The sequence below is a fragment of the Apteryx rowi genome, unplaced genomic scaffold, assembly GCF_003343035.1.
Source record: "Apteryx rowi isolate R43461 unplaced genomic scaffold, aptRow1 scaffold_6, whole genome shotgun sequence".
Lineage (NCBI taxonomy): Eukaryota > Metazoa > Chordata > Aves > Apterygiformes > Apterygidae > Apteryx > Apteryx rowi.
The window spans coordinates 7,028,906-7,053,425 of record NW_020450871.1 but is presented as its reverse complement, the minus strand read 5'-3'; the positions used below and the strand labels follow the sequence as shown (position 1 = coordinate 7,053,425).

General features: G+C 37.6%; 1 protein-coding gene across 1 annotated transcript; it reads left to right on the top strand.

The window, feature by feature from the left end:
- Positions 1–6,170: 6,170 nt before the first annotated feature.
- LOC112974237 (putative short-chain dehydrogenase/reductase family 42E member 2) lies at positions 6,171–21,711 on the top strand. Its single transcript, XM_026082982.1, has 12 exons — positions 6,171–6,234; positions 8,490–8,725; positions 11,678–11,773; positions 12,564–12,624; positions 14,603–14,721; positions 16,404–16,479; positions 16,595–16,677; positions 17,244–17,381; positions 18,669–18,734; positions 19,571–19,634; positions 20,193–20,266; positions 21,505–21,711. The coding sequence occupies exons 2-12, from the start codon at positions 8,495–8,497 to the stop codon at positions 21,709–21,711; spliced, it is 1,215 nt and encodes a 404-aa protein (XP_025938767.1). The 5' UTR covers positions 6,171–6,234; positions 8,490–8,494.
- The last annotated feature ends 2,809 nt before the right edge of the window (positions 21,712–24,520 follow it).

Here is a 24,520-nt window from a genome sequence, read left to right as displayed (position 1 = left end):
TTTTTGCAAAATCCTAGAACTGTTGTGATACATTACTTAGAAAATAAGCATTATATTGCTAAATAGCAGTAATGCAGAGCAACAACTTGATAAAGCAGAGGAGTGGGGGTTATAGATTCAATTTATGTGTATGTATTTCTTTGCTCATTTTTCAGTTTGTAGGTGCTGAAGATTGCTGTAACTCATAACTTCTGACTGGATACAATGTGAACAACTGGAATATCACCCAAAGAGGTTTAGATTTTCAGAATGTGCTGATTATTGCTTGAAACAGAGTGGTAAAAAACTCAAAACTGCAGCTCGTGATGATAGATATATTTGAGCACGGTACTACTATGAATTTGTGGGTTTTTTTCTGGAGCTCTTGTTTTCTTTTTCTGTTAAATGTCAGGAATTCCTAGTGCATTAGAAACAGGACATATAAATGACTTCTTTCTTCAAATGCCATTTCCACACACAATGTAATTTATTCCTATTAAAAATCACAACTTTCCTGCCAATTTTAGTAACAGAATGAAAAAACACAAGTGCATTAGCTCCTAGTCGCAGTACACAAAACTAAAGAGGAGTAGTCTTATCTTCAGATTACTAGAATCTTTCAGACATCCCCATATCTCTATAATGATTTTATTATGCTTTATTTTTTAGAAAGAATTTTGGGACAAATGGCATAAAGTTTTACATGGTCATTTATAACCGTAAAAATCAAACAATTTAAAAATATACTTTGTTTATACTAATTTTGTTAATATTTCTCATCTAAAGGCTGGTAGCTGAAACTCAGTGAAGTGATCAGAAAGCCTAGAATAGAGCGGTAAGAAAGCAAGACAGGAGTACTAGAAAAGCCAGATACAAAAAAAGCCTACAGAGAATTTAGCAAAGAGCAGGATGTATCAAATGGCAGGACAAGCTACTTCAGAGCAAAGATATTTCTGCTGCAATCAAGTAAGGAATTTGGGAGAGTAAAGAGTGGATGGGGAGCCTGTGTGTTGATACACCATCAGGTAGGCTCTCAGACAAGGTAGAACTTTCCTGACTTAGAAACCTTGTATTTAAAGAAAGATGGAAGACAAGGCTACTCCAAGCACTGATTCAAAAGAGCTCTGAGAGGATTACGTCTCAGCCAACCAAAACAGAAACTATTGCTACTCAAGTATTTAAGCCACAGTATCCAGGTTGTTTTTAAGTTTTTCTCCTTTCTAGCTCAGATAGAAAACCTCTTCATTTTAATTGTTCATGGGAACTAATGGCACTATTGCTCATAAAAATAAACAGCTGAAGTGTTTTATAGTATATCTTGAGGTCTGGTATACCAAAAAAACGAGCAACTTTTATAAATTCAGTCCTTTCATTTTAATCTCACAATCCTTCCCTCTTTCAGGTCCTGACTGATCTCTATGCTCACAGAGAGAGGGTAGGTAGGTTTCCTAGCTCCCTGGCCTGGGTGCATACCATCACTGCATGCTGATTTCGTGCTGGGACAAGATCCGGATATGTGTCTTCCTCTTCACACCCTGACTCCCACACAAGGAGCCTTAGGCACGTGAACCCAAAATCAGCAGTGGAGCATTTCAGCCAGTCTGTAATTCAGAGTACCAGCAATAGCCACAAACATGTAGCTTCTTGGATGATTCCTGATGCTCCCGATCAACTCTTTCTGTATTGTACACCCTAATTCAGCTAAATATTTTCTTTGCTTGTCACAGCCTTTGATCTGACTATAGTCAAAGGAAATCAGATTGAAAGAAACCACAATGAGATTTTCTGACAGCTCCTTTAACTAGCTGGACCTCTGAGGCTATCTCATGGTGAGAAGGCAACTTCCCCAGTTCATCATTCCTATACATACTAGGGCAAGGACAGTCAAGATCAGCATTGCATCTGATTTCAGTATAGGGTCCCATGCTCATCTTAAAATGTAGTTCTCCCTTGACTCAATATCTGTCATCTTCTTTTTCTCCCCTCTGTCTCTAATTGCTTCCAGAGTATGACCTTAGGAAAATCACCATCTTCAACTTTTCATAATTAAACCTGTCTCAAACACATTTATGCTGGCAACTCACACAGCTACTTCAGTCTTTCATATCTCATTCCTATGTTCTTGACATAACTCTGACATTTCCTTGGAGGGATAGCCCTCAAGTCTAGCTCAAGATAGCTTAAAGAGAGAGCTCAGTCTGTCTCTTAAGCTTTTCTGCTGTTCTTCTGCCCTTGGGCACTGTAGAACATACCATCCTGCCTATGACTCAAGCCAAATATCCGGCTGTCATTTTAACTCAGACCGCTCTCTTAGCTTTTAATGCTTAAGTTACATCTCTGTTAAAGGATCGTTTTTGCATAATACCTTCCACACAAATAAAAATCCTCTTTCAGACTCCTGTTACCTCACATCTGCAGTACCGCTCCTTTTTTTCTGGCCTGAAAATGCAGTCCTGCCTTGTTCATATCTAGCCAGCATGCTCCTCCAAAAATGATCTTCGTATCCTGCCACTCTCTTTATATCCTTCCAGTGTCTCCTCATTTTGAGTTACATTAAAAATAAGCTATTACTTTCACTTTTCTAATCTCTCTTTATTCTTAACATCTGCCATCCCGCAGTGAATCAACCTCAGATTGACCCAAGATATGCACCATTTTCAGATACCCTCTTACCTCTTCTTCTCTGCTCCCTAGACTCATGAAAAATTCCCATAACCATCCACAAAATTATTTAATTGCTTTTATTCAAATCTCACCTTAAAACACCATTGCAATACCTACAAAAAGACACTGAGACCATTGTCAGCTATGACGACCGTCAGGTTCTCCCCTCTCTAGCTACCTATTCTCTTGCTATATTCTTAAAAAGTAAGTCCAATGAAGAAGGATCCATCTCCAGTTTTAACTTACCTATTTAGGATGGAGTGCTAAGGACATACTTGGTGATTAACCTGTTAAACTAGAAGAAATACGCACAACTGTGTCTGTAATATGACTGTTTTCAACCTGATGGTTATGAAGTTTGCCTTCCTTTCTTTTAGCTTTGAAATATTTTTAGTTTTACTATCTTTTAAAATTTTGTATAGTTTTAAGGGTCATCTTTGTCTTTTCTTACATCTCAAATGATGAACTGAAGACTGTAGTGGATGCATAATATTATAAGTAGCTTTGTCTTATGTACTCAAAGCTTTTATATGAAGCAATAGTTTGAGAGACGACTGCTCTGAAGGAAGATAAAGTTTGACAGACTACTAATCACTAGGCTCAAAAAGCAAAACACCTAGGCTTCAAGGTAGAATACAAACACAATTGTTCACTCATTATCTCTGGACTGGCCTTATGTTTCTAGTGTGCTTATAAAGTGATCTATTGCATAATTCCCCCTTTACTTTTGATGACAAAAAGCCCAGCAGTGGGCTGAAAATAGGAAGCACTATAAAGAGAATAAATTATGTATCCTTTTCACAATGCAAGTACAAAAGTTCATTCAGTAAAATGAAAAGGTAGAACATAAAAAACTGATAAACAAAATACTTCAGAATAGAGAATGGGTATAAGATATAATTAAAGCATTTTGCAAGAGTTTAGAAAGAGTGTATATTTATTTGGATGAGTAAAACAGCTCTAATTATATTTCATGTGAGATTTAAAAAATGATTAAAGACTTCAAGGCATATACTAGATTCTATTACTAAAGAATTAGATCATCTCTATATATCCAAATCTACCTGTAAAAAGCAGAAAGTCTTCTGTTTTATTCAGTTCTATAATTCCAGTAGTTACCCTATTAAGTCATAAGCAGTTAAGAAAAAAAAAGTATACTGTATCTTCTCTATTTGGTATTTCATCAGAATCAACCTAAACAGAATTCATATGTGTTCCTGTATGGATTTTTTTTTAACATAATTGATAACTCTATATTTAATCTATGTGTAATACTAGCAGCTGTCACCTGTTAAGTCTGCTGCATCTGAGAGAATATAGAGAGCTTGTCAACATTGCCTAATGGAGCAGAACACATGTCTCCAAACTGGCTCCGTCCCAGCTAGGTCCCGAACTGGCAGACCTACTGAGTTAATGAGGCCTGCTGAAGAAATGGTCAAAGTCCCAAACCCCACACGTCCCTTTCCTAGGACGTGACCTCGTCTCTCCCGGGCAGGGTACGAAGAAGCGGTGCCCACAGAATTAGCATGGGGACGAACATGTTCCTTTGAATACTGGAGGCATGTAGTGTCTTGTTTTCCTCCTGCCATGAATGCTGCTCGCTCTTACTCAGTTCAGGTTTATCAGTGGATTTATCAGCATGCAATTTAAAATTAGCCTTTGTAAGTTTACTAGATTCCTCCGTGAAATAGTGCAATTACCTTTCAACATTGCTTTGTAGTCTGGATATGAGTAACATTTTGATAAGCCAATAGGATATTTCAGAAATGCAGATCTCTGTGTAAACAAACTGGCAAACATTTTGACACCTTCCTGCTGTATTCTATACAGTCATCTCCTGGAAGTACCAGCTTTTTTTTTTTTTCCCTGTGTGCCTACATGAACTGTGGGTGGTTATAGGAGTAAAGGTAGAAAAATGGTGGCAGGACAGAGTTGGTGGTTCAAGACCAAAAGCAAGCCTAAGTCCTAATGCAGCAGCACTTCTCATTGTACCTTTAGCTTCTGTTTATTTCAGAAAGACTTAGCAGGATTTAGTGAAGAAAATACAGCCACCTCTCCTCCTCATTACAGCTCTGAGAGGACGGGTAACAGGAGATGTAGAAAATGTCCATTCGGAGTGCTCTTCTGAGCTGTCTGCTTCTGGCTAAGGTGGAACCCAAGGCCAATTTAAGGTTCAGTTGGTTGATTTTCACTGAACAATTACTGATTGATACGCTATAAATATGTTGGCCAGTGGCTTTTACTTGGGGAGGGGTTCTTTAGTAGACAGGAATGGATAGATCAGCCATTTTCTTTTTGGATAAAATGATAAAAGCTATCAGTGCTGTGGATAGCTCAAAAGAGAGGATTCTGCATTCTTGGGGATTTTACTCTGAGCTGGGTTTGTCACACATCCTGCAATTTGAGAAATGCAGATTAGCTTGACAGGTCTAAAGATTTTAATGCAGACTACAAGAACTCAAATACGTATATATTGCGCTAAACTATATCTGCCTAGGTGTCAATTTGAGTTCTTGCCAACAAGTGACTATTATAGGGCTTAATTTACATTTATATTTTAAAGTTGCCCGTGAGCTTGAGATATGTCCAACATACCAAAATTTAAAATTGTAGTCATTTATATTTAGGTTTGGGAGTGTTTCTTTAACATCTTAACTACTGCTTTGAGACCTAATTTTAGGCACACCCATTTAAAAATGTAGGCTTTGAATTCTCATTGTTTAATTTGCGAAAGGATATATGTTTAAAATCTTAAGATTAGAGGGCTTCTATAATTGTTAATCAATTTATTATTCATTTAAAATTCATTATTTAAGAGTAAATCTCCTCTTTCTGTTCTTTTGTCCACCAGTTAGTTTGCTGCCTGTACTTCGTTGATCTTGGCAACAGGAGAACAACCCTTGTGTTAAGCATCTTTGCAAATACTTAATTTGACTGGGGGTGAAGATAGAAAAGTCAGGATGAAAGTGCTAAGTATCACTGCTGGACAACATTCTTTTCTGTATCCAAACTTAGACTGAAAACTAGGTAGAAGGAGAAAGTACTTCCATTCACTCTGTTCTTAGATGAGATGAATCCTACCAAAGTTTCACAAAACTGTGAGAGAGATTCTCTTCTGAACATGAGTATTAAGTCTTTCTTACCCATTTTTTTAAATGAAGAGCTTTTTTCTGTGTATTTTTGGAAAACCCTGGGTGAGACATTTCTGTATGCACAAATCTAGTGATCTAGTACAATTTATCTGCAGAATGTTGGTACCAATAGTGTATTTATGTTATCTAGTCTGTCTTATTAATACTTTTACCATCTAACAATAAGAAAGGGTCTTACAGGGAGACAGTATTTCATTTTTCTCTAACATGGAAGGTAAATAATCTCCAAATTAAGCCCTGCCCTTTTACGGCTCCTAGCCCAGCCTCCAGCTACAAGGGAACAGGAACAACAAAAGGGCCTGAGCACACACGCACATCTCTATGTGTCTGCGTGTACCTGATGCCCTCGTGTTACTAATTGGCCAGCAAAGAGAAGTCTCACCATCTTACCTGGAACAGAAGAACTGGGAAAACACTGACATCCAGGATTCTTCCAAGGGTACTACTACTTCTTTAGCTATTTTTAAAAACCTGAAATGTTTGACTGTAGTTTTCTTTGAGGAAGTCATTTCTACATTTCTAAAATTTGAGATGGCAGTAGGGAGCTAAGAGGAACTCACCTCACTTGAACGGAGTAAGATGTAAGTAGGCTCATCATGCAGGATGCATGAATAAATCGAAATAGCTGCTATAAATTTAGAGAAACAGAAGAAAGTTACTGAAATATGTATTTTCTCACAAGAAATTGTATACATTGAAAATTTGGCAATAATTTTTTAATTCCATGGATGTACTAATGCTATTAGTGTTTTTTAAGAAAGATTTCTAGTAAAATCCTCAAACTTGTGAGATGCTTTTCAAGACAGTCTCCAGCTCACTTAAAGCAGAGTGTAAGGAGAGATTAATGACAGGTATCAGTATTCAAATATATGCCGTTTTTCAAATATAAGAAAAAAATGGTGCCTCTATATGGCATATGTGACAAGTTTGAACTTAGCTCCCCTCACAATGTATAAAAATGCACTGAAAGGTGTGTTATTATGGAAGACAAGGCAAAAGAGTTTTAAATGGCTTAAAACTTACTGCATAGCATAATTTAGAGATACAAATTTAAATTTCTTTAACAGAAGAAGCATACTTGTCTTAGATTTATTCTGTTGTTTTAATTTAATTTTTATTTGGAAATGTGGATTGATTTTTGTTTTCAAAATGTCAGGATATTTTTCAATATAAGGAGCTCACATTTTCTACTGTTTATGCCATTGTCAGTTCTTTGAATTTATTGAGGTTTCACTAGTGTTAAAATGGTATAGCAGCATGGAGAATCTGCTACTTACTTTCCTGTGGTTGAGATTTAAAAAACAGAATAAAATAAGAAAATATCACAAGCAAAAAATATAAAAAGTTAACTATGCAATGGCAATAATAGTCTGTAAATTTGCATGCTGTGGGCTGCATTTTCTGTTACTTTTCTGGTATTTTTTTGTCACTGGGAAGTGATGCAGCTCCTAGTTAACAACCATGCCCAGTTTCTGCATAATCTGTGATGAACCCTGGTGTAAATGGCTGAGAGTAAGCTATGCTTAACTATATGTGCACGGCTGGTGTGAGATTTCTCCAAATACTCTCATGCATGGGGATGCTGCTGCCAGGACCCACTCTAACTATGAGAGAACCATAATAATCTGCAGGAACGGGACACATATTCCTGTATTAGAATTGCAGGCACCCAGTTTGGCTCCCGCTTAAACCAATTTTAAAGTGATTTAATTCGGTTGACTTCAGGTAAATTTATTCTGAATTTGTATTTGGAGACTTAAGAGCCTAGATCCCAATTTGCAAGGGCCATGCTAAAAATTGAAACAATGGGAGTTGTCTCTGTGGGAAAATTGACTGGACTAATTTCTCCTAAGTATATTCTAATTTGGAATACAAGTCATTTTAATTGCAAAATGTGAGCATATTTCCAAAGATAGTTGATTATTATAGAATAAACACACTTTTAATACAGGATAAAGTGTGCAGAGAGGTAACTCCCATAGAATTTCTTACCATGGAATGATAATCTAATCAGTTTTCCCAAGTAAACCCATAGGGCAGATGGCTTATCCATTCTGTTCCCTATCAGTCTGTCTGTACATGAATGTCCTGATGAGAACAGTGTAGGCAAAAGTTGGTAAGAACTAGACAGACAACTAAACATGTTGCCTATGTAACCAAACAAGTTTAAAATGGTAGCAAATTTTTATCATTACTATTCTAAGGAACTTTGACCTAAAAGTAAAATAAAGTGGTTTTTAAAAGCAGAATCAAGTCTTTTCTTGTTTTCCTTATCTAATTTTTTTTCCGGCTAGTAGGCTAATATATATTTGACATAAATAAATCAGAAGTCAGAGTCTTCAAGGATAGAATGTTTGATATACCAAATATTAAAAAATGTAATTGTAACTAACTGTTAAGGTTAGGTAACTGTATAATGTCTGTAAGATCCTGTAATTTCCTCTCATTTCTATATACCATGAAACCTGTGGGTAAGAGGAGAAGACTAAATCTTGGAATATAAAAGTATTTATATTCATTACTCATTGTACGTAGAAATCCCATAGCTAAAATTATGAATTTATACATTTTAAGCATGTTAAGATAATAAAAGCATTACAGTCATAAAAGGAGCATTGTAACATGAAACTTACTGAAATTATTTAGGTCCTAGAGTACTAAGAAGGAATTTTCAAGACATCTTTTATCTTGTAGTTGTGATGCAGGAAGGATCTACACAGGAGCTCCATGGGAGCCAACTGTGTGACAGCAAACTAGAAGGGCATGCTGGGCCACTGATTAAAAGAAGCAGGAAGGCAATGGTGACAGGAGGTGGAGGCTACTTGGGCTACAACCTGGGATGTGCTCTCGTCAGGTCAGGAATTGCTGTGGTTTTATTTGACGTACAGAAACCTAAATGGGAAATTCCAAATGGAGCAGATTTTTTCAAGGTATGTTGAAATTACATTTTTAACAGCAGTAAAATAAAGTTGTTCTATTTTCATGCACATTAGCAAGTTTTCATCTTAGGAATTTTTGATAAAGGCTTTTCAAGGCTTTTATGTATGATAAGAAGTCATGATAAGAGGTCCTTACATGCAGAAATAACTGACTGAAAGGTAGCAAACAGTAGGAGTCCAAGTGGTCAGTTCTCTCAATGTCACCACTGAAGTTCTGAAAAGTCCTGTGTTGGGATGTGCCATTTAACGTATTCATAGCTGACCTAGATGAGGGAGTGAACAAGGAAGCAACAAAGTTTACTGCTCAAGCAAAGGTATTTGGGGTAAAAAGATGAGAGCAGACTGTAGAAAAACTATGGATGAGCTTATGAGACTGAGTGACTAGGCAATAAAATGGCAGATGAAACTCAGTGCAACTCAGATGTAAAGTCACGTGCATGCAGAGAAATAATCCACACTTCAAAATAAAAATGATGGGCTCTGATCTGACTCTTACTACTCAGGAACAAGATCTAGGGGTTACCATTGATAGTTTCATGAAAACATCATCTCAGTACTGTTAAGAAATGATAGAAGGAAATAATATTTTCTATTAGGAAAAGAGCTGAGAGTAAAATACAAAGCATCATTATGCCTAGGGTTCACTCACATCTTGAATATTGTGTCTAGTTTTGGTCCTTCACCTCAAAGAGATATATTAGAAATGTAAAACATCCAGGACAGGGCAATAAAGATGATCACAGATATAGAACAGCTTCCATGCAAAGAATGATTGAGGAAACTAGGACATTCCAGTCTGGGAAAGAGATGACTTGGGAAGGTGAGGTGCAGGACAGATCTACAAACTGTGAGTGGCATGGAGAGGGACAGGGACTGACTGTTCGCTGTCTTCCAGTACAAGAAGGAAAGGCCATCAAGTAAAACAAGGAGGCATCAGTTCAATACAAACAAGAAAAGGTTGTTTTTTTTCATGTAGGGGGTAATAGACATGTCCAAAGCCTTGCCAAAAGACTTTGCAGATGCAAGAAGGTTACCTGGGTTAAAATATATGGTCATGTATTTGAGAGAGAGATCCATTGGAGGTTACTAAATAGATAAATTACAGTAGGCTCAAGAAATCCTCTGAATGAAAATACTTGGAGGCTGGAAGTATTCTGGGAGGAAGTGTCACCTATGCTTGCCCTGTTCCTGCTCTTCCCTGGGCATCTATTTATGAGCACTGATTCCTTTTGAGTCTTTTTAATTTCAAAAATTTATGTCTGCAAAAGAGTGGGGCAAAAATATCTAATGGCTCACAACCATCTGTGGAGGACAGCATCCCCCATCACTCCCTGACATAGGGGGACACTAACTCCTCATGGCTGCTTCACCCACTCAGGTTTGGGGTCTTCGGCCCAGGGGTGCGCTGGCACTTTGTGCGTGTTCCTGTCATCTTACACAAGTACTAGCTAGGCACAGGGCATCATTCAGCTCATCTTCTCTGAGCACTTAGCACAACTCTTCGGCAGCACTACTAGACCCAGAAAGCTGATGGCAAAGTGGAAGGTGATCACAGGATCCTTGTCCCGTAGGCTGTTGAGGTGGTGCCAGTTTTGCTCATCCTAGCCATGTCACCACGTGGGACAGGCAGTGAGGGGGGCAGAGGGGGACGCAAGAAGGTGCTCTGCCTGGCTCTGCAGTGGGCAGACTGCCAGGCTGGGCACAGGTTTAGTCTGACCTGGGATGGCTGTTCTTATGCTCAGTTTCATAAACAGCTTGCATATAACATGGAACAGTGACAGAATATTATCAAGGAACTGTTCAAAGGCATAGGCATAATTTGTAATTGATATAAATCCACATAATTAGATTTGAGTTAGTAGACTGATGCCGATTTATGTCTTTTAAAGAGATCTGACTCAAAGGATTTTCTGAGAACAGGTTTTTTAGCATTCAGTTTAAAAAGAATAAAAATTACAAAGTGTAGATGAATTGCCTACAGCATGGAACTAATGGAGCTCTAGCAAATAAAGTAACAATTTACTTCAGAAATCTAAAGCTTGATCCGTGATTTGGAGATTACTAATGGGATTTATACTGTTTATCTACTTCAACATTTGCCAACCTCAGAGGAAAAAATTTAAGTGTCAAAGACTGATTAGATAACCTCTTAACATTTCCTCCAGCTGTATCTTTTGCAATTATTCTATCAATTTCATCACAGTAAATTAAATAACATCTAATACTGAAATGTCATCATTTCATAAAAGAAAGGTATTATATTGAAATCTATAAGTATGTGGAATATAGTATTCTATACATAGTACAGTATTTGATACTAGATATAGTGTGTGTGTGTATAATACAATATACACTATAGTACAATATTCAGTACTATATACTATACCATATAAATCAATAATAATGCAACAGTAATGTATACTAATACAATATTAAATGTATATACTGTGTACTCTTTAGCTTTAACCTTGTACAAAACTATGTTTAAAGTTTGTCAGTCAGTGTGACTTAGATAAAGCTTAAGGTGCGATTGCCTACAAAAACCAGGATTCTCTTATTTGGTGATTCCATGGCAAACAGCTGAACCCTTCCTGCTATGATTTGTTGTCATTTTGGCCTGATTCTCCAGCCCTCAAGTGTATGCTGCTCCCATTCAAGTCAAACAAGTTTTGCCGGCCTGCAGGCTGCATGCATAAGTGTGAAAATATGCCTTATAATTGAGGCCAACGAGAGTCATACTTGTTTCTCAACAAAATACTAACAAAATTCTTAGTCACAGTTATTGCTCTGTATGTTTGCAATGTTTTATTTAATGCTAATTAAGTATTGTGAAAAATAGATCAGAATGACTTTAGATTTTCTTTAATTGCCATAGTTAATACTAATTGTATGGAGAATGTAATGAGCTCTACTATTCAAAATCCATTCTTTTTCATTTTACAGGGTGATGTGAGGGATTATGATGCACTGTTCAAAGCGTGTGAAGGAGTCGACTGTGTTTTTCATGTGGCTGCTTGTGGAATGTCAGGACTAGAACAAGTACAATTTTCTTAACGTTTTCTCTACTCTTATGATAGCAAAAAATTTCCAGCATATAGAAGTCAAAGAGTGTGACTAAATGATATTTATTTCAGACAGAAGTTAGTTATAAAGGTCAAGTCACCCACTCAGGGAAACAGGAAGGTGTTTCTTAAGTAATAAATGTCAAAGCATGAAACTAATGCACTACTCAAAATACTCTAGCAAATGAGTTCATAGATTTGGGATCTTGCGTAAGAAAGCATTATCTTTTTTCCCTAATCTGAAGAAGTGTGACAATGTTGCTCTAGAACTAATGTTGAAGCTTCTTCTCCTAGTGAACTCATTGCAGCCATGGAGACACTGACCAGCAGCTCAGTATAGTTACGCTAAATAACAGTGATATTCACAGGGGGGGTTATTAAGGCAGTCATGAAGCTACTAATTTATTTCTGGGAATAGGACAGATTGCCACTAAAACAAGAGTTTTTGAAAGCTTTCAGGGAACATAAATGCTGCCTGTGATTCCTGTTTCAACACCAAAGATTATCTGGGGCAGGACAGAAAATTGAAGCACTGTAATTTGCTTCTAGATGCATTTTAACTTTTTTTTTCAATGTTACTTACTCACAAACTGATGAAGATAATAAAAATCAGATTGGAAGAAATCAGTGTATGGCAGAAAGACAGAGAACTGTAACATGTACATAGCAAAATGGCCACAGCTGGTTCTAGGTCTGGCAATTGCAGCAACTGTATTATGAATACAAATTGTTAAATTAATTAGGTATTGTGCAAACTTTATTTCTAGCTTCAAAAGAAAGACCAGATTGAATCCATAAATGTCGGTGGCACAAAACTAATAATTGATGGTATGTACCTAGATTTTCTTCCTTTGCACCTAATTCAAACCAGCTGAAGTCAGTGAAGAGATTCCCTCTAAATTCAAAAAACTTCTAATTGAATGTTTCTTGTATTGACTTGGCAGTTAAAAGAGGTTCTTCTCTCGTTACTCACAAAGTAAGATGTGAAGCTAGGTTTGCAGAAGAAGACCCTGATGTAAGATACCTACAATAGATTTAAAATATTTCTTACTTCTAATAAAGAAGATGAGTGTTTTGGATGGAATGAAACCCAGGCCCCATTAGAACTGATAGGAGATTTGTCACTGGTTTGAACTGAGGATAGGTTTTCACCCCTGGACTTCATCTCTTGCCAAACCAATTTAAACTCTCCTTCATGTACCAGTTATCTTTTCCCTTCACTGTGTAATGTGGAAGTATTATTCTTTCCTCACAGAAATATCATGAGAGATATTACACTGTTTGTTGTCTTGTAAACATTCGGTAAAAGGTGCCATAGAAGTTGTAAGTATATTTAGCTATTATTTTATGACATTAATATAGTAAATTGTCTATCCTTTTGACCCCCTATCCAAATGTGACCCCTTTTCATTATATATTGATTTTTAACTACTCTTTCTGGAAAATGATAGCAGATTTCTTTTTGTCATATTCAATTCCAGATAGAACATTTCAAAGTGTACTATAAATGCCAAAGCTGCTTTCGCTTTGGTTTTGCCTCAAAAGACAAATGACAAAACAAATCAAAAAGCAAAATGACAACAGGAGCTTTAATTTAGACCCATTTTCATGCTGCCTGTAGATTACTTTGGACTCCTGAAAAAAGCAGGAATAATTAAAGTGAAGTGGTAGACAGGTAAAACTGCTAATGAGATAGAGGGAAGAGGTTGCCACATTTTCCCTTTTTCTTACCCAGCCTCTGAACCCACAGTAACATGTCATGTCATATTTCTATAGGCTTTCAACAAAGCCTATACATTCCCTGCTAGTCTACGTTTTATTAATACATTTTATTATTGTATTTTCTTCCAAGTATTTATAACAAAGTAATTACTTTCAAAATGAGTCAGTGAGCCAAGTGGACTGACTACTGTGCAGATTCTAAAAATTGTCTCCAGACTTTGTGAATATTAATTCACTTAAACTTTAGAAGCATTATTAAATCAAAAGGAAATTCATGTTATTCAAGTTTGCAGTGACATATATGCAGCTGAATTTAGACATAATATCTCACAGTCTAATGACTGGAATCCATAATTAAGACTTTGTTTTGTAAATGATATTGATTTCATTTGGATTGAACATACTACTGCTTATACACTTTCCTAAAACAGTGTACATTTCCTGCTAACATATGATTTGTCACTATGACACAAATACAATTTTGTCACACACACTGGAGTGAGCTGGCACATTTTTATTGTCATGACTTTACTTACCTGCACTGGATTCCATGAAACTGTGGTACAAGAAGCAGTGCTGCTCACTGCTGAAATAAAAGCAAAAATAATGGTCTGTAGGCAGGCTGCTGTCCACAGCGCTACCCTACAGAAAGAAGCAGGGAGTTTTGTATGATATTTGGTCACCCAATAAATGTTCATGTTGATGTTCTGTTTATTCAAGTCATAAAATGAAAATGTTTTAGAAAATGTTTCTGGAGTAAAGAAGGAAGGTTTCTTTTCCCTCCCAAGAGAATTCCTCTCTCCAGCTGATGACTACATTTTAGTGGTGATATGAGTGTTGCAGGTATGTGGTCATAAAACATTTGGTGACCATAATATGTAATATTTAGATAGCAAATATTTGGAGTGAAAAAATCTATATGAATAAAAGGTAATAATACTATGTTAAATGATAAATTAATCTTAAAAGATTACCTTTTCTTTATATGTAATGCTCATTTTCAAAAAGAGAGGTTCCCAGTTCATGTGCTTTTTCTCACTCTCTAGTTTTGTTTTAAAACAATTTATTTTGTATACCATTGTAGTCTGCAAACAAAGAAATATCCCTAGGCTGATATATACCAGTACAGTGAACGTGGTGTTTGGAGGGAATCCTATTGAAGAAGGAGATGAAGAAACTGTGCCATATTTTCCACTGGAAAAGGTACTCTGTTCATGTGATGGCATGGCATTTAGTGTGCTCTAAAGGGTAGGTTATGTGAAGGCTGTTCTGGGAACAGAATATGTTCTACCATAGTTCAGATCAAATTCTATGAAATTATTTTTCATAAATGAAAATTGACCCATGATAAATAGAGGGATACTCATATCACAGTTACCTTAGCCTGCAATAACTAGACAGATTTGAGATGGTAAAATATATAAAAATGACTAAGGAAAGTGGAATTTGGCATTTAGCAAGAAGATTTTTGAGGCAAAGTCTTCCAAAGAACTAGATGCTATGTAAAAGTTGAACATTATGGCCCCCTATGAGCTTTTGCACTGAAGAATGTTGTTAAATATCAATTCCACATCTTCACTCACACTTATTTTTGCTTCTTTGAAGTTCCCAAACCTTGCCTTATTGCTGCAGGCCAGATGCTAGTTACAGTCACCTCAAGGCTGCTCTGAAATAGCATTTCCTACTTTGCTATGATCATTTAGGGAATATTTCCCAGCCAGAATATGGAGCTCAGTGCGTTCTGGCCACTCTTGTCCTTTGCTCTTTCCTGCTCCCAGCATACTGCCTGCACTTAAGAGCTATAACTGTGGATTGCACATCCTGCTGAATATATATTTGTGTCCAGGAATCCTAAATAGGAGTAATTACTGCTCCATTTAATAATATCCTGAGATATTTAGTTGGAAATGTCAGTTGGTGCACAGCCTTCATAGCATCTCAGACTTCTAAGAAAGCATTTCAGGAATTTGCGGTTAATTGCATGTATCTGAACCAAAATCATACATTTTCTGGGATGGTGACGATGTAATAGCGAGCAGGAGAGATAGGTGGGGCTTGGAGAAAGCAGTGCAGGAGGATTAAGCCATCTGAGAGTAGAAGAATTTTCTAGGGTGGGATTTTAGCTATATTTTCCAGTCAGAGTATTGGGCAAAGCGTAAACATTGGCATATAATGGAGCTGTCTCTTTTAAGACTGCATGAAGTATGGCAATGCAAAATTCAAAAGATGCATAAATAAATGGTGCGGATAGATAATCACTTAACCAGCATGTACTAACTGTGTCCATAATCCTATTGCTTAAATGTACCTGGATGCAATTTTTTAAGTTAACAGTAAATAATACAGTTGAGGGAGAACTATTTAGAGCCTTGGCAAGTAGTTTCTATAGGAAATGGAAACACTTTTAGGAAAGTCTAAACTTTTCATTTCACATTTAATTTACTGTTTTAAAAAACTTTTTCCAATTTCAAAATAAAATTATCAGACCAAACAGAACATTCAGCTTAATATTAAATTTTTCAGTACATCCAGCACAAAAAGTAAGTTACATAATTCTTTTTGTGTCACAAGTATCCCTCTCCCTGAAGAATGTTCTGAACCTTAATAAATTTTATAATCAATAATTTTCTTTACATAAAAGTAAAAACTAGTGGACTTCAATTTTCTGGAAAGCTAAACTTATGAAACTAAGATATAAGACTGATGGGTTTTGTCATAAACAAACCATATATGTGCCATATCTTATCATTAGTTCTAGTTTGGTTTTACTCAGTTAGTCTACAAGCTGGCTAGTTTTAAATGTTATCAGATATAAACAATAAGTTTGCATTTACAGATGCAATAATGTAATTAAAATATTGATCATATTCTGCCTTTCTTTATAGCATTTTGATCATTATTCTAGAACGAAGGCAATTGCAGACCAAATGGTTCTTGCTGCTAATGGAACTTTACTCAAAGGTACATATGAAACATTTGTTTTTTCCCATATAAAAATTCAAACAATATATGTGGTTTACCTGCAGTATGATGATACCAGAGCTATTTGACAGTCACATGTTGTTATCTCTTCTAGGAGGCGATAAACTCCATACGTGTGTGCTTCGCCCACCAGGCATATATGGACCAGAAGAGCAGCGCCATCTGCCCCGAGTAGCTGTACGTGTTATATAATCAGCTCTGGAGGACACAAGTAGTTAGTTGTAAGGGCATAACACAAGAGGAAGTATCTTGATTGCAGATCTTAACAATTACCCCCACCAAAAAAAATACTGTGAAAGCTTGGTGGCAGGTCACATAACACAAGATTACAAACAGCATGATACGGTCATTGCAGAAACGGAAAGGATCAAGCTGTACTTTTAAGTGAAAATAAAAAAAAACAAGGGCTAAAATGTCATGCTAGAAGAACTAAGTTTGCATCACTGATTTTTTAATGAAAATGTTGTTTTTTAAATATGTATTTGAGTTTCAGAATAATACTGTCTCGACCAAATGCTGTAACATCATCCTATTTCACCACTACAAATAAGTGCAACAGGCCTTGATTTATAAAACCACCAGCTACAGTTGTTTTTTTCTTGTGACACATTCGTATTGTATTTGTATGCAAATACAGCAAGTTCTTATTTTTTAAGCATTCAGGCTGAAACAAAATGAATAAATTATGCTGCATAAAAAGAGATACCCTTCATGTAGCTATTTCATGTTTTATGTTTCTACAGGTAAATATCCAGCGGAGACTATTTAACTTCAAGTTTGGGAATCACAAAGTTCAAATGAACTGGGTTCACATAGGAAATTTAGTACAAGCTCACTTACTAGCTGCTGAGGCTCTCACATCTGAGAAGGGTTATGTAGCTGTAAGTAAACAGTATAGACATCCTGTCCCAGTAGCTGTAGTTCTCAAATAAGTTGAATTTTTGTTGCTTTGAGATCAAATGTTCTCAGAAAGGCTATCTGCTAAATTCTCAAAAATGGTGTGTGGTTTCACAGGTATAAGCACAAGCACATGGAATGTGTAAATGCATGCAAATAATACATTTGTTAATATTTTTACACTTTTTTTTCTGTTTTGAAAGTATACCATTTCCTGCTTGATTGGAGCAAGTAACAATTTTAACCAGGTTAATATGCTCACCATCATACAATTCTATATTATCTGCTATTCTTTTGAAAAAAAAAAACACAGCTTCTGATTCTAGATGCATAAAATTTAGAGCAATTGTTCTGAGGCATTGCCAGTCTAATTTTCAGAGTTGAAGTTTACAAAAAGAAGGATGTACAAAATTAACAGAGGCTTTTGAAAGCTTTTTCTTTCTTTCTGCTGCTCAGAATTGTAACAACAATCTGAGGATTGTGGAGCACTACCAAACTGGCAGTGTTGTAGCAGTTGCTACATTCACAGCTCCTGAAGGGTCCATGTATACGGATACCCAATAGGTGCAGATACCTTTGAACATCCTTCCATGTGCTGTCAACTAGTTAAGTATTTGGAAGCTGCGCAGCTGCATTAGACTGACATAATGCCCAAACTCCTGGGCTCTGCTTGGGTGCTCAGGTGTTTATAGTGCTTACAACTGGACAGACCCCACATCCAGCTCATAACTGCCAGGGAAGTATTGTCTGCACATACAGAAGGCTGGAAGGAGACAGACTGGAAGCCACAAGTGGATTGAGGCACTGTCATATGTCCCACAAAATATATAAACTGGATTTGTTTTAATCAGAAAATCAGTCAGAGTCGGAACTTGACCTTGAAAAGCTATGTGTATTAACATGCTGTCAGTGTTGCCACCTCTGTTGAACTCATGAAGACAATTCTGTACCTTGCACATCATGAAGAAGAACTTAATGCTCTAACAGTTGGGTTACTACACAACCAAACCAAGCTCCGACCTACATTACAGCACGGTTAATCATAATAACTCTACTACCATGCTGAGGCTACCCAGAAGTAAGAGACTTGTTTGAGATGACAGTGAGGTCCAATGAAGGTAGTCTGTTGACCTGATTTGTGTATATTCGCTGTATGTGTGCTGGTGTGTCATTCACAAAATCAGCAAAGATAGGTTAAGTATGAGAGAGAGAGAAAATGATGTCCTGTGCATAGTGTTTTTTCTAATTTTTTTTCTCTGCTTCCTTAACAGAGTGGTCAGGCGTATTACATACATGATGGTGAAAACGTCACATTTTCTGAATGGATAGTCCCTTTAGTATGTATTGCACACACATTAGCTCTAATGCAATATATGTAGCCTAATCGTATAATTAACTAAAAGATTGTGCTAACTAAATGAAGATCAGGGCACATTAATTACTGAGTTAGCAAACATTAAATTTAAATCAGTCCTGTTCTCCCTGTATATTCTGAAGTTCCACTGGCTTTAAAGGAAATTTTAGATATGCATGAATGTGGAGTTTGGCCCTTATTGTTTTGAGAGAATTTAGCTGAGAGATATAGAACCTGACTCTTCAATATTATGTATATATTACCTTATGTAGACAGTAACATTTGTAAAGCAAGCCCACCGTGCATGTAAACGTCTATTACCATCTGGCAGCCCTTTTACATCCATTGTTTAATTCTCTGTTCTGCTGTCAACAGCAGCACAAAAGGAAAGGCCATTTAGAATCATATCTATAAATCTAAAATAGAGGCTACATTATATTTTCATAATTTGCAGACTAGGATTTTAGGGACATGCTAGAGTATTGAACCTACAATGCCAACACAACTTCCAGGGAAATAATTGCAGTAGAACTATGAGACTGTATCTAAATATAGACAAGTATTCCAGTCTGGGTCGCCTGCCACTTGGAAATAGGTTTGTTTCCCATATACTAACTAATTGTATTTGAAAGGTGGGAAGTGAATGAGAAAGAGCGGGTTTCAATTGCATTTCTTACTATCAGTATTGATCAGAAGATTAACTGGAAAAAGTTTAGATATATATTTTATCAATATTCATTTTTCCATTTTTGTACTTCATTGATATCCCTCAGTTTGATACAGACTCTCCTTTCTTCTTTCATTTTATACCCCTTCCAGTTTGAAAAATTAGGCTACAGGAAACCATGGATACATATTCCTGTTCTCCTTGTTCATATAGCAGGTAAAAATAATAAAATACACACTTGATTATTGTGCTTATTTTTAAATTTATTTTATAATTTATATAATTAATAGGAAGGTACATAATACTTTTGTAAAATTCAGGGACCAAACTATAGGAATTATGTAACTTAACATTATTATAATTACTATAATATTGCCTTTAGCAATTTGGTATTAATTATACCAAACGGTATCATGATATATGATAGATGAAGTTTAAAAGCTATTAATAAGCTGAGTTCATCATGTACTCTATAAATTAAATAGTGCCTTTATAGTACTTCAATTTTTATAATACTTTATATATTATATATAAATTATGTTATATAATATATCATACAGTATATTTTATATATTGCATATATATACACTATATATAAAAATACTTTAAATATATATACCTTTATAATACTTTAAATACTGCCCATAAATTAAACACTGACCGCATCTTAATTGCATCCTCTGATGTCAGTAGGAATTATAGGATGTTCAGTGTCAGTATCATCTCAGTTTATTGTTTTCCAGATGTCTCATTAAGTAACTTTCTATTTCCCAGCAACTGTGATGGAATATCTGCACCTGGCACTGAAGCCATTTTTTAGCTTTACACCTTTCTTGACAAGAAATGAGGTAAATACGTACAAAGAGAGAATTCTTATATATTTCTGATCAAATGAAGTATGTGATAAGTCCACTGGATACAGACAGGATTGTCTGCATTAGAGCTCTATTTTTCTATTCAGGGCTTAGCCCATTCAAGGCTTAAATAGTCATTCCGTGACATCATTTTTCCATCCCATCCTGGCCACTCCCTATAAAATCATCAGAAATGAATCCTTACTTGAAGATTAGATGGTCCAGAAGGACATCCTAGAGGCACAAGACAGTAACTAACATGGAGCTGGCACAGAGAGGAAAACGAGCACTACATCGTCATTTCCAGTGAGCTGTCCTACACTACAGAACTGTTCATTAAAGGAAGGTGTTCCAAGAGTACAGACCAGGAGTCTCTGGCCAAAGGGGCAGCAGTCATCACAATATAGGGCTGGCCAAAAATTAGAAAGCCCACTAAAAAGGAATTCTAAATTGGAATGAAAAGTCAATTTCCTGCAAACAAAATTCTGGACAAATTCATTTTGATCTTCTAACTTATGTTTCTATATGATGTTACGATTTCTAAAAGCTTTAACTGATCTATCATCTAGTCTCATATTGTAGCATGTAATGTTACAGAACACTGAAGGAACTGAATGAACCTTATTAACTTCCACTATATTTTTTTCAGTTATCCCACACTTTATCTATCTCTTTTTATACTCACTTGTACATTAATTCTACATCTGAAACAGAAATCACTGAGGCTATGCAACTTGAGTCCTTTCTCAGGTCCCATGCTTTCAGAGATGGAGGATATAACTCTCCAAAGTGCATGTCTTCCCCTCTTTAGATACGCATTTATGCCAAGTTGAGAAGCCTGCCACTCTCCTCCAAAGCACTCGTCCAATTCTATTGCACATTTCTCTGTGCAGAAGAGCTAGTTTGAGGAAACTGCACTGATTTGTTGCATGCAATTTCCTTACTTCTGTATCATCCATTCACAAGTGAGAAATCACTGTCGTCATAAACTCCATCTGTGCCCAGTCCACAGGGAATGTTGTTACACAGCTTTGCCTTTTTACCTGTAAGCTACATAAACTCATTCTGTGATCACTTGGACAGCATTTGACTCCTAAATATGTACATTTTTGAGTGTTTATCTTAATTCATGTTTTAAATTCCTCTATAATATCATTGCTGATATATTTTCATCCAAGTTTTAGGACACCAAACATTACAGTCACTTCCATTACTGTTCTTTTGGATTTTAGGTGTGGAACATTACTGTAACTCACACTTTCCGAATAGACAAGGCACGAAGTCAACTTGGTTACAAACCAAAGAAATTCTCACTAGCTGATTCTGTGGATCATTATCTTAAAACAAGACCTATTTGTCAAGATGATCATACATTCCTTAAAATGTTGTTTGCTTTTGGCATTTTGTTAAGTTTGGTCTTTCTTTCTTTCTTCTCCTAAAACCAAACAGCTACCCACCTGTTCAAGAAAACTTAATTTTGTTTCTGGCCATAGTACATTCCTCAGTCACTACTGAATTCATTATTCTTATTATATGACCACTCCTCTCCGATCTAATTTAAAAAAAAAGAAAACACAGGAAACATCAGTAACTGTTCTGAAAGGACAATGGGATGTCACAAAATTAAAAGAGTTCACCATTGATGAGTGCAAAAATAGATTTCATGAATCTATTGTTTCATACTGAGAATAATTTTCTAAAAATGATAATTTAAGATGGTAAGAAATTGGAAGAAGAGGAGCCACTGTAGGACAGCAGTGCTGAACAAGACCAGTAGCTCTAATGAAGAGAAAGTTGACTAAAAAACTCCTCTGATGAAGCCACTGCTACAGCTACTGCATGTGAGTGTGAGGAATACTGAAGACCTGAGAAATAGTACAAAAACTATGAAAAATAGATATTTTTAAATAACGCATGGTGAGTGGACCAAAAGTTATATTTGTGTGAAATAGCTTTATTGTTCAAAAGCTATGTAAAAGATGTAATAAAATGGCATTATGTGTATCTGTAAATCAAATAACTTCTTTTTGATGCAATAATAAATAAAATCTTAACCAAATTACTGTTTTAAAGGAGTATGTGGAAGGGGGGGACACGTAGGATGCTGGCGTTCAGCAAGCAGGTACTACTGTCTTTGCTTGTAAAGGAAGCCAAGTCACGTTATCCATAATCCTGTACCCAGTGCTAATACACTGTTCATTCAGTGACTTGCTGTTTCAGCATGAATGGGCAAACCAAGCTCTCAGCCTTGTGCGAGGATCCAAACTCTTTTTCCCTGCCTTAGGACTTATGTTAGTTGCCCCTTGGGCAGACTGTACTACCGGAGCAATATTAGGTGCATCTCCGATAATTTTCCTACATAAGTTTACCTGTTGCAAGGATTTTCCTCAGGGACCATCTTTGCTCTCTCCAGAGAGCTGCTGCAGCCTCTCCTGTACCTGCGTGGACCCGGAGAGGGGGATTTGCCGGGTGGGTCTCGTCATTCTGAAGGGATTATCTCCACTCCGTATTTATCTTGCTTTTGTATTAACACTTTACAGAATTTTTAAGACTTAGAAAAATTGATGGCAGCTTTCTCATTTTTAAATTCACAGGGTGCACAGGAGAACTAACAGCATCCCTACAAGAATAAAACATTACTATATGAAGATAATAGACAGTGACAGAAAATGTGAGCAACCACAGTTACCACTGCAGCTTATGTGAGCAAAGATTTGTTTTACTCTCTCTCTCTCTTTTTTTAAACAAATAGTTCTGTGAGCAGTGAAACCAGTGAAGCCTGGTCTCTTACGGATTTGCATTTGGAGATTGTCCTTGTCCACACAAACTGAGCTCCCTTCGTGGGGTACTGCTAAGCCCTCTCTCCTATTCCTGACCACCTTTTGTCAGGAACTTGCAGAATCTCAGTATATTTGAGACCTTTATGCACTTAGCCAAGTTTGATTAAAACCAGATGATAAGTTCAAAATGTATCAATACAGAGGTGCAGTTGACTGGCAGACATACAAGCAAGTGCAGTGGAAACCGCTACATAAACCTTGTTTCCTCAGAAATGCAGAATAAAGATACATAAGTATGAAGTTACTTTGCAGCATAAGCATTCTAACTATATGCAAATGTATTTAAATTGCTTTTTAAGGTAGTTATTTACAAATGTTTCACAGATTGTTTAAAGACTAATAGGTTAGGGTGCACCCCCGATTGCACCTGGGCTGTTCAGCAGGTAGGTCAGGCGGGGTGACGCAGCCCACGGGAAGCGCGGTCTCTGCCTTTTCGGGACCCCTCGGTGAGGACTAACCCCGGGGCTCACCGGCTCTGTGGTGGCAAGTCCCCGGGAGTCCTGTCACCCCAGGCTCTGAACGCCAAACCTCTGCTTTGGTGTCTGCCTTGATAGCTCAGGTTATATGCTTTTTTCGTAAGTACAGTAACAGTATAATTAATACTGACTGGCTTCATTCATTCATTGTTATTAAAAATTGCAGCATTCGAGGTGACTAAGACAAGTCCTGGTGTCAGTTCGGAAGAGCCGTTGTCTCATTTCTGTCTCAGTTTAAGCTGGCTATTACCAGGCTCCCTTTAACACGCACTGTGTGTCTTTAAATGATTAAAACTTAATATGAGCATTCAGACCCGGCACCGCTATAACGGAAAAGGTGAAGACGTTCCGAGTTTAATTTTTGCCGGAGCGGGTCAGCGGGGCTGGCGGCTCCCACCGCGCTCCGCGTCCCCCGCGCGTGGGACCGCGCAGGCGGCAGCGGCCCGGGCGCCGCTTCGCTTGCGGCCGCGTTTCCTCCGCGGGGCTTCGCGCGCTTTTGCGGCTGTTTCCGATGCTCCGCGCCTCGCCGAGCCGTGCCCGGCGCCGACCGCCCAACCGCGAGCAGCAGGCGGCGTTTCCTTCCCCGAACGACCCGCTCGACGGGATCCCGGCTGCGGGCGGCATGCGCGGCCGCCGCCGCGGGGACACGCGCGGAGGTAAGAGGGGCGGGGGTCCCGGGCCGCGACGGGAGGCCCGGCAGCGCGGGGGGGGGGGGAGAGGGGGCTCCACTCCCGTCCCCGTTTTCCCCCACTGTCCGCGGGACGGGACGGGGCGGGCAGGGAGCCGGGGCCGCGCGGGCGCCGGGCCACGCTTGCGGAGCCGAGCGGGCTCGGCCGGGGCGACGTGAATGTTTGTACGGGCTGCGGTGTCCCCCGGCCCTGCCCGCCACCGCCGGGAAACGCCGCGGCCGGCAGGAGGGGCCGGGAGGCGCC